Raw genomic sequence first — 14,838 nt, 5'->3', positions numbered from 1 at the left:
GTTTTAGCAAAATGACCACTACAACCCCACTATATAAGATGTTCATACCTCCAAACAAAATCCCTATTCCCCTGTCTGGTTTGTCAGTCTGAAACACTACTGTATGTAGCCTACCGTATGCATGTGTGTATGTCTTCAAACACTACGTATGTACTGTATGCACGTTAGTGTCGTAAATGATGTGCCTTCCAATGCTGACCTGTACAGTGTGATAATAGATGACAGCCATATAGACTGACTGGAACTGAAACTACTATTGTACTGGATAGCAGAAGGGAAATCAGATGCTCATTCCACTACTCCCTGGCATGGCTTTTGGAGAACTAGAAAAGACAAGGCCACTATGTACAGTAGTGAGAGCCACAGTAACATGCTGGGTGATGCACTTATTGACAACTACTTGTGTAACAGTGTTTTGTTTTTGCTGTAAAAAGCATTTATGTATGGCATGCCATTCTATTTAGAATATGTCCAAGCACTCTTTTTTTGTTGTCTTTGCTACAATCAGAGTAGGCTAAGGCTCAAGTAGCCAGAGTCTCATATAGTTCTGTAGTATACTAGCATGACAAATATTGATTCTTTGTTTAATCCAAAATAAACTCTCAAATGTAAATGTGAAAAGAGTTGGCTGTTGGTCTGCATAATCTTTAAGCAATATCATTTATCCTTTAAAGAGAGTAGATCTCTGTGCCATCTCTTTAGTTTTCTTCCAGACTGTTCTTGAAAACCGCGGTCTTCTGCAGCATGCTTTCGATTCTCCCTTGTTTTGGACCGACAAACTGTTTAAAAAATAAATAAAGTGAATGAGTTGTTCCTTTTCCTGTGACTGGGCTGCTGAGAACACTAGTGTCTTTGGTTTCTCATCTTCACTGTGCCTACATTACCCAGAGTGCAATACCAGCCCCCTCTGAGGCCTGGCTGACCTCTGGTGGCAGAGGGGACTTTTTTGTTTGTTTCTTTTAAGCAAGTTTGAGACTTGACTTGTATGAATTTATAACTGTATGTGTATATAACTGTTTGAATAAATAAATGAAACTTTATTGCCCCAGTGTTTAAACAGCCTTAATTTGTTCTGAACTAAATCAATGAAATTCTATTGAACAAGTCAGTACTTATAACTAGTATAACTTGGTTTTTGCTGTGAAAAGCGTTTATGTATGTATGGCGGCATGCACCAATGAAATGTGTATTTTTACACTGGATTGAATTGGGAAACTAGTGGCGCAAAAGATGTCTCGGCTCTTTAATGGCACATACGCGTTCATAAATTAGGTCTTCTAGTAATCCTTATTAGTAGGCTATTTGAAAGGCTGATCCAGTAAATTATACATACTATATATTCCAGTGTAGGTATAGATGACTCCTATGAAATGAGGCCCTGCGTAATAAAGTGATTTATTGTCAACCAGTGATAAGGCAATCTCTTCCAGGATCAACACCACCATTCCAAGGTAGTGGGTTCGATCCCCGGGACCACCCATACACTCATGACTGTAAGTCGCTTTGGATAAAAGCGTCTGCTAAATGGCATATTATTATTATTATTCCTCCCAAACTGAACAAAAATATAAACATGTGAAGTGTTGGTCCCATGTTTCATGAGCCGAAATAAAAGATCACAGAAATGTTCCATATGCACAAAAAGCTTATTTCTCTCAAATTGTATGCACAAATTTGTTTACATCCCTGTTAGTGAACATTTCTCCTTTGCCAAGATGATCCATCCACCTGACAGATGTGGCATATCAAGAAGCTAATTAAAGAGCATAATCATTACATAGGTGCACCTTGTACTGGGGACGAAAGGCAACTAAAATGTGCAGTTTTGTCACACTAAACAATAGCATAGATGTCTGAAGTTTTGAGGGAGCGTGCAGTTGGAATGCTGACTGCAGGAATGTCCACCAGAGCAGTTGCCAGATAATTTTATGTTAATTTCTCTACCATAAGCCGCCTACAACGTTATTTTAGAGAGTTTGGTAGTACGTCCAACCGGCCTCACAACTGCAGACCACGCCAGCCCAGGACCTCCACATCCGGCTTCACCTGCGGGATCATCTTAGCCTGGACAGCTGATGAAACTTTGGGTTTGCACAACTGAAGAATTTCTGCAAAAACTGTCAGAAACTGTCTCAGTGAAGCTCATCTGCGTGCGTGTCATCCTCACCAGGGTCTTGACCTGACTTCAGTGGGCAAATGCTCACCATCGATGGTCACTGGCATGCTGGAGAAGTGTGCTCTTCAAAGATGAATCCGTTTCAACTGTAGAATGCAGATAGCGTGTATGACGTCATGTGGGTGAGCAGTTACCTGATATCAACATTGTGAACCGAGTGCCCCATGGTGGCGGTGGGGTTATGGTATGGGCAGGCATAAGCTACGGACAACAAACACAATTGCATTGTATTGATGGTAATTTGAATGCACAGAGATACCGTGACAAGATACTGAGGCTCATTTTCATGCCATTCATCCGCCGCCATCACCTCATGTTTCAGCATGGTAACGCACCATGTCGCAAGGATCTGCACACAATTCCTGGAAGCTGAAAATGTCCCAGTTCTTCCATACACACCAGACATGTCATCCATTGAACATGTTTGGGATGCTCTGGATCGACAGCATGTTCCATTTCCCGCCAATATCCAGCAACTTCGCACAGCCATTGAAGAGGAGTGGGACAACATTCCACAGACCACAATCAACAGCCTGATCAACTCTATGCGAAGGAGATGTGTCGCGCTGCCTGAGGCAAATGGTGGTAATAGCAAACTGGTTTTCTGATCCACTCCCCTACCTTTTTTTATGGTATCTGTGACCAATAGATGTGTATCTGTATTCCCAGTCATGTGAAAATAATAGATTAAGGCTTAATTTATTTATTTCAATTGACTGATTTCCTTATATGAACTGTAACTCAGTAAAATCTTTATTGTTCCATGTTGCATTTATATTTTTGTTCAGTATAGAAAGAGAAAAACACAAAGCCATAGTTGGACATTTTTTATTTTTATTGATACACTACTGTAAGAGCCTAAATGCAAGGTATTCCCTTTGAATAAGTTCAAAAAGCACTGCAGTCTTAAATTACAAAATGGTTTTAAAATACAAAATGTACATGACATGACAATACAAGGTTCCGTAAACATCAGCTAAAACCTGTATTTCCCTTTTCTTTTACAAAACATATATTTATAGATATATGTCCCCAACCGTTAGGAATGACATCCATTTCAAAGTATCAAAAATAGAGTTCTAAAGTCAGTCTGTGTTGCTTTTTATCAGTATGTAAAATGGGAACATATTGTTCGGTCTTTGGTTTTACAGAAGAGGACGGCAGAGAGTGAACGCTTACTGAATTTAATGCTGCTCGTGTCTTGACTCATATGCCTCATTCACACTTATAGGGCCAAACTGAGCCAAGCCTATCTATACTGGGCTGCCCTGGTTACGCATCTACATAGTGCTGGAAAGGACAATGTGAAAATGAAACATCCAAGCCAGCACAGTACGGTTCTGATCGGCTCTATACTGTGAATCAGGTAACGGAGTCTCACAACCAGCCCCAGAGCCAGCCTCTCCTCTTCTAACTAACGTCCTGCTGTCCAAAATTAATATTCTCACAAGTAAATGATGAACCCAGAAGAGCATATAGAAAACCAACCAGTAATTCATATTAAAAACATGAGTTAAGGCATTCCTATAGTTTAAATAAACAAAATAGTGACATTCTCTCCTCACTGTTTGAAAAGGTTTTACACATAAAACACAAGCCACAAGATTATTACAAACAAATCAGTTATTTTCTACTTGATGCCAAATATCACGTTGTCATGTTGCTTTTGTCATGCTTTGCATAGTAGCCTAATGCATCGGTGTGCTTGTATTGTACAGAACTGAAATTCATTATTCAAAAAACACTTATCTACAGTTTATTGGGTACAAACGCACACATCCACACACACACTTAATATAATCTACTAAGACGCTTGCACTGTGTCCTTTACAAGGCAGATTCACTGACTGGCCCTCTGGTATGCAGGAGTAATAAGAAGTATTGTGCTGATACTCTAGAAGGCTGCGTTTATACAGGCAGCCCAATGCTGATCTTTTTTCCATTAATTGGTTCTTTGACCAATCACAGATCTTTTTCAGAGCTGATCTGATTGGTCAAAAGCCAAACTAGTTAGAAAAAGATCAGAATTGGGCTGCCTGTGTAAATGCAGCCTTGAAGTGACGGAACCAAGCATCTCTACTGCATCTACAACTATAGGCATCAAGGTTCTTTTTTGTTTCTTTTTATGTTTTTAAAGGCATCAGGCAGATTTTTTGTGTATAGCAGAATTATTTTCTACTTCCAATTGGACTTGAACATGATTGACAGTTGTTATTAGCAACATCCTCTCAGAGAAAAAAATATACATGCAAGAATATACATATCACTGTTCAATCACAGAGAACATGTTAAGGCAATAGGAGTTGTTCCTACCCAGACCAATAAACATGTTGTATTACAGCATGACTACGTAATGTATGGCATACATCTATCCAGCATTCAGAATCACATTCTGTAAACATCCTTATGATGTTGTTGTACTGGAATATGTCGCTTTTTAACATTTTCTTTGGACTTCTTGTTGTTGTAATTCTCAGGCAAACTGAGAATATTTTTATTATTGCTATCAATATTCCATACATTCGCAGTCTGTATGTCTCCCCAAGGAGGAAGATTGACTAATACATATTTTTGTTAAGGTAACATCCTGAAGACAAAATTATCGTTTGTCGTGATGTGCAACACACAGGGGACGTGGAAGAACCAACAACAGTCAAAAGTGGGCGTAATTTTACAAAACTAACTTAACCTTGTTCATCGGGGGGGAGCAATACATTAATACAGTATATATAAAGGACTATATATAAAATACTTTTATCAACAGTTGAAATCTGCACAGTTTTCAATGTGTTATCATATTATTTCCAATAGTATGTGGATTGAAGCTGCTTTACCCTCAGAAAGGTGTGGTTGTTACAAAGTGGAAGGCACACAAGGGTCTCTGGGCCCAGTTTTTCAAAAGTTATCTGATCGGATTTCTGCAATCACATACAATTACATGTTAGAATTGGGTTAAAAAAATAAAAATTCTGATCCTCCAGATAGGGATTCGGATTTAGTAATCCAATCTGACCATTAATCAGGATTAAATGTAGTTTTTTTTTTTTTACTCAAAAGGTAGTGATTCGGATCGTTTTGATGCCAAAAATCTGGATTATCTTGATCCCACTGGAAGGGTGTATTCAGGGTGGATTTAGAAAGGTGAAAGGCACAACAACCAATAATCTTCTAAGTAACTAAGGTGAGGAGGTTTAAAAAACATTCTTACATCTGAAAACCAAAGGTTGATGAAGTTAAATTGACCGCAGTATTAAGTATGTGGTCAGTTATATTGAGAAGTGTCAAATAAATGCATGTACTTACTTATAAGTGATATGCAGGCTCTATTATTTGTAATATAGTTACCTTTATTCATGTAGTTTACTCATCTCTGTTTCCCTGACAGTGTAGAAGTAGTACCATAACCTGTCCAATAAATGGAAAGGTGTAGGCCTGTTGAAAGCACTGAAAATCTGGCTTCTGTGACCTTCATATTGTGCATCAGAATGATCCTATCCAATTATTTTCTGAAAAACTGGCCCAAAAACAGCCAGAGCAATCTGATCCTGGAAAAAAGGATTACAGAATCCGGATCATTCTTATCCAGATTAAAAGTTTTGAGAAACTGGGCCCAGGGCATCAGGACAGTTAGTGTGCATCCACAATGGCACCCTATTCCCTGTTTGGTGAATTGGGTGTCACTAAATAGGGTGCCATTTCAGACGCACGTCAGTTATTGCATTACAGAGCTCAGAGGAACACAGGTCCGTCTCGCTTTGTGGATAATTCAAACACCACCTTTAATTAAACTCCAACGAGTCTACTTACAGTTACAAATATATATATTTACTCGTCTTAACGGGCTACCTCAGTCTGGACCAAACCAAAGTGTTCATCTATCCATCGCACAAAACATTATATTCATCGAAAGTCAAGCGTCTCCATATCACCAACTCATAAATCTACCTAATTTCTATCAAAATCAACCTCATACTCTGCATGAAGAGTCAACTCTGCAAACAAACAACAAAAGCTTTTACCATCCTATCATTCAAAGCTGCTAGTTAACAATGTTTATAAGGCATTTGTTCAACCTGAAGAGGAGGATTGGGGACTCAGGAGGAGAGGGTAGTAATAATATACAGATACAGTGGCTTCAGAAAGTATTCATACCCCTCGACTTATTCCATGTTTTGTTGTGTTACAGCCTGAATTTAAAATGGATTAAATATTTTTTTAAATCTCACCCATCTACACACAATACCCCATAATGACAGTGAAAACATGTTTTTATAAATGTTTGCTAATTTATTTCAAATGAAATACAGAAATATCTCATTTGTAGAAGCACCTTAAGCAGCGATTACAGCTGCAAGTCTTTCTGGTTAAGTCTCTAAGAGCTTTCCACACCTGGATTGTGCAACATTTGCCCATGATTATTTTCTAAATTCTTCAAGCTCTGTCAAATTGGTTGTTGATCATAGCTAGACAACCATTTTCAGGTCTTGCCATAGATTTTCAAGCAGATTTAAGTCAAAACTGTAATTTAGCCACTCAGGAAAATTCACTGTCTTCTTGGTAAGCAACAGTGTAGATTTGGCCTTGTGTTTTAGGTTATTGTCCTGCTGAAAGGTGAATTCATCTCCCAGTGTCTGGTGGAAAGCAGAATGAACCAGATTTTCCTCTAGAATTTTGCCTGCGCTTAGCTACATTCCGTTTCTTTTTATCCTAAAGAAATCTCCAGTCCTTAATGATTACAAGCATACCCATAACATGATGCAGTTGTTTTGGATTTGCCCCAAACATCACACTTTGTATTCATGACAAAAAGTGAATTGCTTTGCCAATTTTTTTGCAGTATTACTTTAGTGCCTTGTTGCAAACAGGATGCATGTTTTGGAACATTTATATTATGTACAGGCTTCCTTCTTTTCACTCTGTCAATTAGGTTAGTATTGTGGAGTAACTACAATGTTGTTGATTCATCCTCAGTTATCTCCTATCACAGCCATTAAACTCTGTAACAGTTTTAAAGTCACAATTGGCCTCATGGTGAAATCCCTAAGCCGTTTCCTTCTTTTCAGGCAACTGAGTTAGGAACGACGCCTGTATCTTTGTAGTGACTGGGTGTATTGATACACCATCTAAAGTATAATTAATAACTTCTCCATGCTCAAAGGGATATTCAATGTCTGCTTTTTTTTTACCCATCTACCAATACGTGCCCTTCTTTGTGAGGCATTGGGAAACCTTTATGGTTGAATCCGTGTTTCAAATTCACCACTCGACAGATCATTTTATGTGTGGGGTACAGAGATGAGGTAGTCATTCAAAAATCATGTTATTTATATGACTTGTTAAGCACATTCTTTACTCCTGCATTTATTTAGGCTTGCAATAACAAAGGGGTTGAATACTTATTCACTCAAGACATTTCAGCTTTTCATTTTTAATTAATTTGTAAAAATGTCTAAAAACATATTTCCTCTTTGACATTATGGGGTATTGTGTGTAGGCCAGTGACAAAAAAATCTCAATTTAATCCATTTTAAATTCAGGCTGTACCACAACAAAATGTGGAAAAAGTCAAGGGATGTGAATACTTTCTGAAGGCACTGTATCTACATGGCTGGAAGGTCACTAGAAGTGTGGAATGTTGCATATTACAGATCCCAGTCCAGCACCAGAGAAGAAGAGGGGCTCCCAGGCACCCAGAGACCTGAGACAGAGAAGGAGTAGGGTGATAAGGGGGGGTCATCGCAGTGGGGCTGCAGTACTACCTATACACCCCCACGGGGCACTGTTGTGACATCACTCAACCAACCGGGGTGATTTGTACCGTGTCGAGGTCTATGCTGGTGAGAAAATCATGAGAACAGTATTCAACCCTTCTTTATTCCTACTGTGGGCATCCTATTTTTCCTCACTGAGCACTACACTGTTAGGGGCTACACTTTGACTTGAGAGGATAGATTACATACTCCAATCAGATGCCCCTGAGCAGAGAGTTCTGCTGCATAGAAACCGTTTAGGAGGTGATCACTCTCTAAACCAGTGATCACCTCTGGGGATCTGAGCCCAGGCCTGAGAACTGAGAACTAATCCTAAAAAAGAACCCGAAGTCAACTGAACAGAGAACATGTTCCTCGTCTTTCTGCCCCTCACTGACCCCAATAATCCCACAGCTTGTCACCACCCTGCGGTGTTTTCCTGTTTATAATCTGATGTATACATGTGTAGGTGGGTGAATCTGAGCTCTTTTGCTGCCATGTGAGTATATGAAAGGTGTGTTCATGTGTGTCTGGAGGGTCTTCTTGTGGACTGGTAGGTCCATGAAGTGTAAAGGGGAATCTCAGCCAAGTCTGTCCTGCCTAGAGGCAGATGGTAAAGTCCTGTGGTGGAGGTGGTTGTGTTGGGGCTGGTGAGGACACTGCTATGCCCAGCTGGGTGTGTGGAGGCCGCAGACAGTGCTACGACTGGGCACCGCCGCCAGGGGACTGGGACATGTCTCTGCCGATGATCTCATTCACTGGAAACACAAAGAGAGAGAGAGATACAGGTTCACTACAGCTGAACAACACAGTCCAGAGGGTTTATTATAGGCTACTAAACCTTAGCAAGGCTTTCTTCTACTTCAATTGACCCAACGTTTGAGGACACATTGATTCTCATAGATTATCAAGAAATCAAATCTAAATTGTGTTCCTGAATGCATTCGGACTGTGAGAAAATACACGTTTACCAGCAGAGGGCGATGTTGCCCAGCTCACTTACTGACTACTCTGAACACAGAAAAGTTCAGCTTCAGCATATCATATTGGAGAGACAGAGGGGGAAAAACTCAATCATACATACACTGGCAAGACCCAGAGATTCAACTCACAGCTTTGGAATGAAAAAAACACCATCAACAACCAGAAAGCGAGGGGAAACTATTCCATTCACTGCCGTGTGTCATTACTGTCAGACTTGACCTTTGACAGCGTCCATGATATTTCGTCTTTACCACCACAACATGTCGACTCCTATAAATATCATCCTCCACTTATTTAATGGCTAGCGAGCACAAGCTCTCTATTATGTTTCTTCATTACCTCCATCTCTTAATGGAGCTTGAGTACATTTCCTCTGGCCTATTATTGTGGGTTTGCGAGCGTAGTAAACGGGCCTGTATAAAACTAATCCATTGTTAAAACACATGTTGTCGACCCCAGAAAGGCATTCAAGCACAGTGCTGTAGGTAATTACTCTACCAGGCAGAGCTAGCTAGGCCTGATTTTAAATAAATAACACAAGTTATTCTCTCTCTCTCCCTCTCTCTCGCTCTGGCGTTGGGGCATGTTGGAGATGTTACAGTGGTGCCGAAGCTGTTTTCAGCTCACACCGGGCCCAGCGTGGCTCAGCGGGAGGACCAGCAGGGAGCCTGTAAAAACCACAGCCGTAAGGTAAATCAACTTCTAACCCCCATATCACGCTAAACTGAAGCTGTAAGCTGTATCTGGTTTACTACAGTACCTGTGGAACAAAAAGGAGGGTGAGAAAGAGAGAGAAGAAATAGAAAAGAGAGAGAAAAGAGAGAGAGAAGAAATGGAGAGAGAGGAGAGGATAAGTAGACTGGTTTGGTATTTGTGGAAAAAGTGAAGATATTTTCCACACACCAGTGATTGCTAGATCTGCATTCGCGCAGCAGCGGCATTCATACACCGTTAATTTCCTGATGTGGCACATAGGTGTCAAAAGTCATGGCAGGTCAGAGAGACAGAGGGCAAAGAGAGGAGAGGGTTTGACTATCTGGTTTAGAGAGAGGAGATGGTGAGTGAGTCCTCTGAGCTCTGACAGTTTGACTTTGGCACATTGAGACAGATAAGATACGCAGGCACTCAGGCAGATCTGTCCATATACCACAGTAACAGTACCAGCCCTGCTGCTTGGGGATTTCTCTTCTCCTACCTACAACTGGCCACTTCTTGTGCAACTGTCTGTTGTGAAATCATACATTTACTGGCCCAGCATGTCTGAAGACTGGCCCCTGGCCCAGACATGTCTGATGGACAAGTTTGGTCCATGGTGTCATTCAGCATCTGCTTTATATGGGTAATATAATATATGGGTATTTATATCTGTGGTAGTTATTTGGTAGATGGAGTGATAAACAGAAAATAAACACATCCATGTCGAATCATGTCTAGATTACCAGTTTTTCACTGACAACAAATCCAGAGTATAATAGAGATATTAGGGAGTCTTAAAATTAATGAATCTTGTTCATCTTAAAATCTTCCCTTTAAATTTCTTAACCAAATTATGCTGTGTATGGGGTTAAATAATAATTTATTCATTAACATAAATCAAGAATTACACTTTTTCATCAATTTAATTAATTAATTACACCCCCCCCCCAAAAAAATAAAAATAATAAATAACCCCCTTTTTCTCCCCAATTTCGTGATATCCAATTGGTAGTTACAGTCTTGTCCCATCGCTGCAACTCCCGTACGGACACGGGAGAGACAAAGGTCGAGAGTCGTGCGTCCTCCGAAACACGACCCTGCCAAGCTGCACTGCTTCTTGACACAGTGCCCGCTTAACCCGGAAGCCAGCCGCACCAATGTGTCGGAGGAAACACCGTATACCTGCCGACCGAGTCAGCATGCACTGCGCCCGGCCCGCCACAGGTGTCGCTAGTGCGCGATGGGACAAGAACATCCCTGGTGGCCAAACCCTCCCCTAACCTGGACGAAGCTGGGCCAATTGTGCGCCACCCCATGGGTCTCCCGGTCGCAGCCGGCTGCGACAGAGCCTGGACTCGAACCAGGATCTCTAGTGGCACAGCTAGCACTACGACATCAATTTAATTGAATTAAAAGCTTTGATACTCTATTTTCCAGTTGTTAGACCTAATCCTCTCTTCAACTGTTACCCCCATTCCTAAGAATCAGCGGCTACTTATCTGAAAACAATTACAACATCTCAAAGACATTGCAATCCTGTAATACAGGTACAATCTCAAAAAAGCCCCCAAAAGAAATCTGTCTCAGAAAAAAGAACAAAAACTATTTCTAACATCCTTTTATAGTATTCACATTGAATACTGTAGCTTCAACTGTCCTTGCTAGGATTTTTCTCGACTACCATTAAAAAAAGCAGTGAAAACGTATTGGTGGTTCCATGATAGAAATAGAGCTGTTTATTTGTGTGATTTGCGAGCTGCTACTACTGCTGATGTGACAGAGAGAGGGGCAGGCCTTTGTGCCTGGCTGGCTAGCCACCGTCTCTATCCTGTTGGCGTGGGCGGATGGCTCTTCCTCTCCCATCACACACTGCTATCTATCTTCACACAGAGACTATATTTCTATCTTCTCACAGAGAGAGGTTAACTGTGACATACAGCTTTACATAAAACATCAGCAATGTATCGATGTTCTAAATACAGCACACCAGCTGAAATGTTGAACTAAAAATGAAGCGTTATTATTGTTGTATGAGTTTAATGTAAGTCTCAAGCACAATGTCTATCTGCAGTTGTGTGTCTGTTTAGAAAACTTTCCACTGAACACACACATCACACTCCAAGTTTTCAAAACGATGCAAACGTTCACACGGCCGTTAGATATCCTATTCATCGACTACTGGTAAGGTTTCCAATTGGCTCCAACAATACTGACAGTTTCATAAAATATTATTAATTAGGCCTATATTCTGAAGTAATTTAGATCTGGGAAAAGTCTTTCAATTGTGCTTGGCTTCGGTAGTTTCATACCTGAACCAATGTCTCAGATTGACTTGTTTTTATGACTGCATCAGAAACCTGATGATTTAGCCCAGCTTACTGCAGAGAACCCTGGGTCTCTTTCACCCTCTAGAAGGGAGATCCTCTTTATATGACTAGGAGGGGGGGTCCCTGGTAAGCCAGGGAACTGCTCCTCCTACAGTGAGCCGTCATTTTGCTTCTAAGGTATACCTCTCTGGTCCTTTCCCAGTGTGTAGGGCTAGCCTACTTTACTGAATGTGTGACTAAACCAGCCCATGAACAAGACTTCCCTCCCCATCGGACTGGTGTCACCTCTCAGACAGTGCTTTAGGGGGGAACGAACCCTTCAATCACAGTGACTTAGGCCAATTACAGTAAGACAAGGTTTTCTGCTGGTCTGTCTCAGTGTGTGTCATGTCATTATCTTAAAAGGGGAAACTCACATTAATCACTTTACCTAACCCAGTCAGAGGGGAGAAACAGACTGCCCCTCATTAAATCTACATAGTGTGTCCTTTCTGACCCCAAATATTTTTCTTTTCTTTGTTTCGAATCACACAGTGATCTTTAACATCATGTCTAGATGTATACATTTCATGTCTAAAAGAGATCTGTTAAAATAATCTCTGCAGTGAGAAACAGAAGTGAAACAGTCAAACTGATGTGGATTTGCTATGATAAACAAGTCGTCAGTTAGTATGGAAAACGGGTAATCACCCTGGTTCCCTTCTGACAGATTGAAAAAACCTTCCCTGACAGACAAACACTGAAGTGTGCAGTAGAAAAGGGCATGTAGGGCGCTCCAACAGAGAACCAGCTTATGAAAATAACAAGAAGACTGAGTGATTGTTCCCTCCACTCTACCAAATGAAGAAAACATGTTACAATGGAAAACACTTGTGCAAGGCACGGGACAGGCAAGCCAAGATTCAGTTTCCCTGAAAACGAGAATGTCAAAAGGAAGTCTTGTAATGACATGCACACGTCTTCAGAGAGCCTTGGGTAGAAGAGAAAACATGAGACGTTCAAGTCAAATGGATAAGTCCACTTAATGATCATATTTCATTGGAAATATATGGTCAGTTTCAGTAACAGAAACTAGATGACTAAAAATGTTCCAGGGTTGCTAGGCTAACATCTCTGAGTGATGTGGATATACTCGGACTACATATCCCAAATGAAATAAATGATCTCACTCCAATACATTTTAATAGAAAGTTAGCAAAAATAGATAAGATTTTGCTACCATGGAAAGGTAAATACCTGTCTATTTGTGGAAAAATCACCCTGATTAACTCTTTAGTATTATCCCAGTTTACGTACAGTGAGGGAAAAAAGTATTTGAGCCCCTGCTGATTTTGTACGTTTGCCCACTGACAACGAAATGATCAGTCTATAATTTTTTTTTGAACAGTGAGACAGAATAACAACAAAAGAATCCAGAAAAATCCATGTCAAAAATGTTATGAATTGATTTGCATTTTAATGAGGGAAATAAGTATTTGACCCCCTCTCAATCAGAAAGATTTCTGACTCCCAGGTGTCTTTTATATAGGTAATGAGCTGAGATTAGGAGCACACTCTTAAAGGGAGTGCTCCTAATCTCAGTTTGTTACCTGTATAAAAGACACCTGTCCACAGAAGCAATCAATCAATCAGATTCCAAACTCTCCACTATGGCCAAGACCAAAGAGCTCTCCAAGGATGTCAGGGACAAGATTGTAGACCTACACAAGGCTGGAATGGGCTACAAGACCATCGCCAAGCAGCTTGGTGAGAAGGTGACAACAGTTGGTGCGATTATTCGCAAATGGAAGAAACACAAAATAACTGTCAATCTCCCTCGGCCTGGGGCTCCATGCAAGATCTCACCTCGTGGAGTTGCAATGATCATGAGAACGGTGAGGAATCAGCCCAGAACTACACGGGCGGATCTTGTCAATGATCTCAAGGCAGCTGGGACCATAGTCACCAAGAAAACAATTGGTAACACACTACGCCGTGAAGGACTGAAATCCTGCAGCGCCCGCAAGGTCCCCCTGCTCAAGAAAGCACATATACAGGGCCGTCTGAAGTTTGCCAATGAACATCTGAATGATTCGGAGGAGAACTGGGTGAAAGTGTTGTGGTCAGATGAGACCAAAATTGAGCTCTTTGGCATCAACTCAACTCACCTTGTTTGGAGGAGGAGGAATGCTGCCTATGACCCCAAGAACACCATCCCCACCGTCAAACATGGAGGTGGAAACATTATGCTTTGGGGGTGTTTTTCTGCCGCATCAAAGGGACGATGGACGGGGCCATGTACCGTCAAATCTTGGGTGAGAACCTCCTTCCCTCAGCCAGGGCATTGAAAATGGGTCGTGGATGGGTATTCCAGCATGACAATGACCCAAAACACACGGCCAAGGCAACAAAGGAGTGGCTCAAGAAGACGCACATTAAGGTCCTGGAGTGGCCTATTGTCCAGACCTTAATCCCATAGAAAATCTGTGGAGGGAGCTGAAGGTTCGAGTTGCCAAACGTCAGCCTCGAAACCTTAATGACTTGGAGAAGATCTGCAAAGAGGAGTGGAACAAAATCCCTCCTGAGATGTGTGCAAACCTGGTGGCCAACTACAAGAAACGTCTGACCTCTGTGATTGCCAACAAGGGTTTTGCCACCAAGTACTAAGTCATGTTTTGCAGAGGGGTCAAATACTTATTTCCATCATTAAAATGCAAATCAATTTATAACATTTTTGACATGCGTTGTTCTGGTCTCTCACTGTTCAAATAAACCTACCATTAAAATTATAGACTGATCATGTCTTTGTCAGTGGGCAAACGTACAAAATCAGCAGGGGATCAAATACTTTTTTCCCCTCACTGTTTTTGCTTATGGTCTTGCCTACTCCCTAGCTGTGTGTTGCCGCTTTCCATGTCTGTTGTCT

At 41.0% G+C, this 14,838-nt stretch overlaps 1 protein-coding gene across 3 annotated transcripts in view; it reads right to left on the bottom strand.

Moving 5' to 3' along the window:
- Positions 1–7,705: 7,705 nt before the first annotated feature.
- Positions 7,706–14,838, bottom strand: part of nfatc3a (nuclear factor of activated T cells 3a) — a 77,678-nt gene continuing 70,545 nt past the window's right edge. For all 3 annotated transcript variants that reach the window (XM_041895330.2, XM_041895331.2, XM_041895336.2), the window contains exon 10: positions 7,706–8,684. In XM_041895330.2, coding sequence (XP_041751264.1) covers positions 8,626–8,684 — 59 coding nt within the window. In that variant the 3' untranslated portion in view covers positions 7,706–8,625. The remainder of the gene's footprint in view (positions 8,685–14,838) is intronic.

The sequence above is a fragment of the Coregonus clupeaformis genome, chromosome 15 (assembly GCF_020615455.1).
Source record: "Coregonus clupeaformis isolate EN_2021a chromosome 15, ASM2061545v1, whole genome shotgun sequence".
NCBI classification, from domain to species: Eukaryota; Metazoa; Chordata; class Actinopteri; order Salmoniformes; family Salmonidae; genus Coregonus; species Coregonus clupeaformis.
The sequence above is the reverse complement of the archived record's forward strand: the minus strand, read 5'-3'. Positions and strand labels throughout refer to the sequence as shown.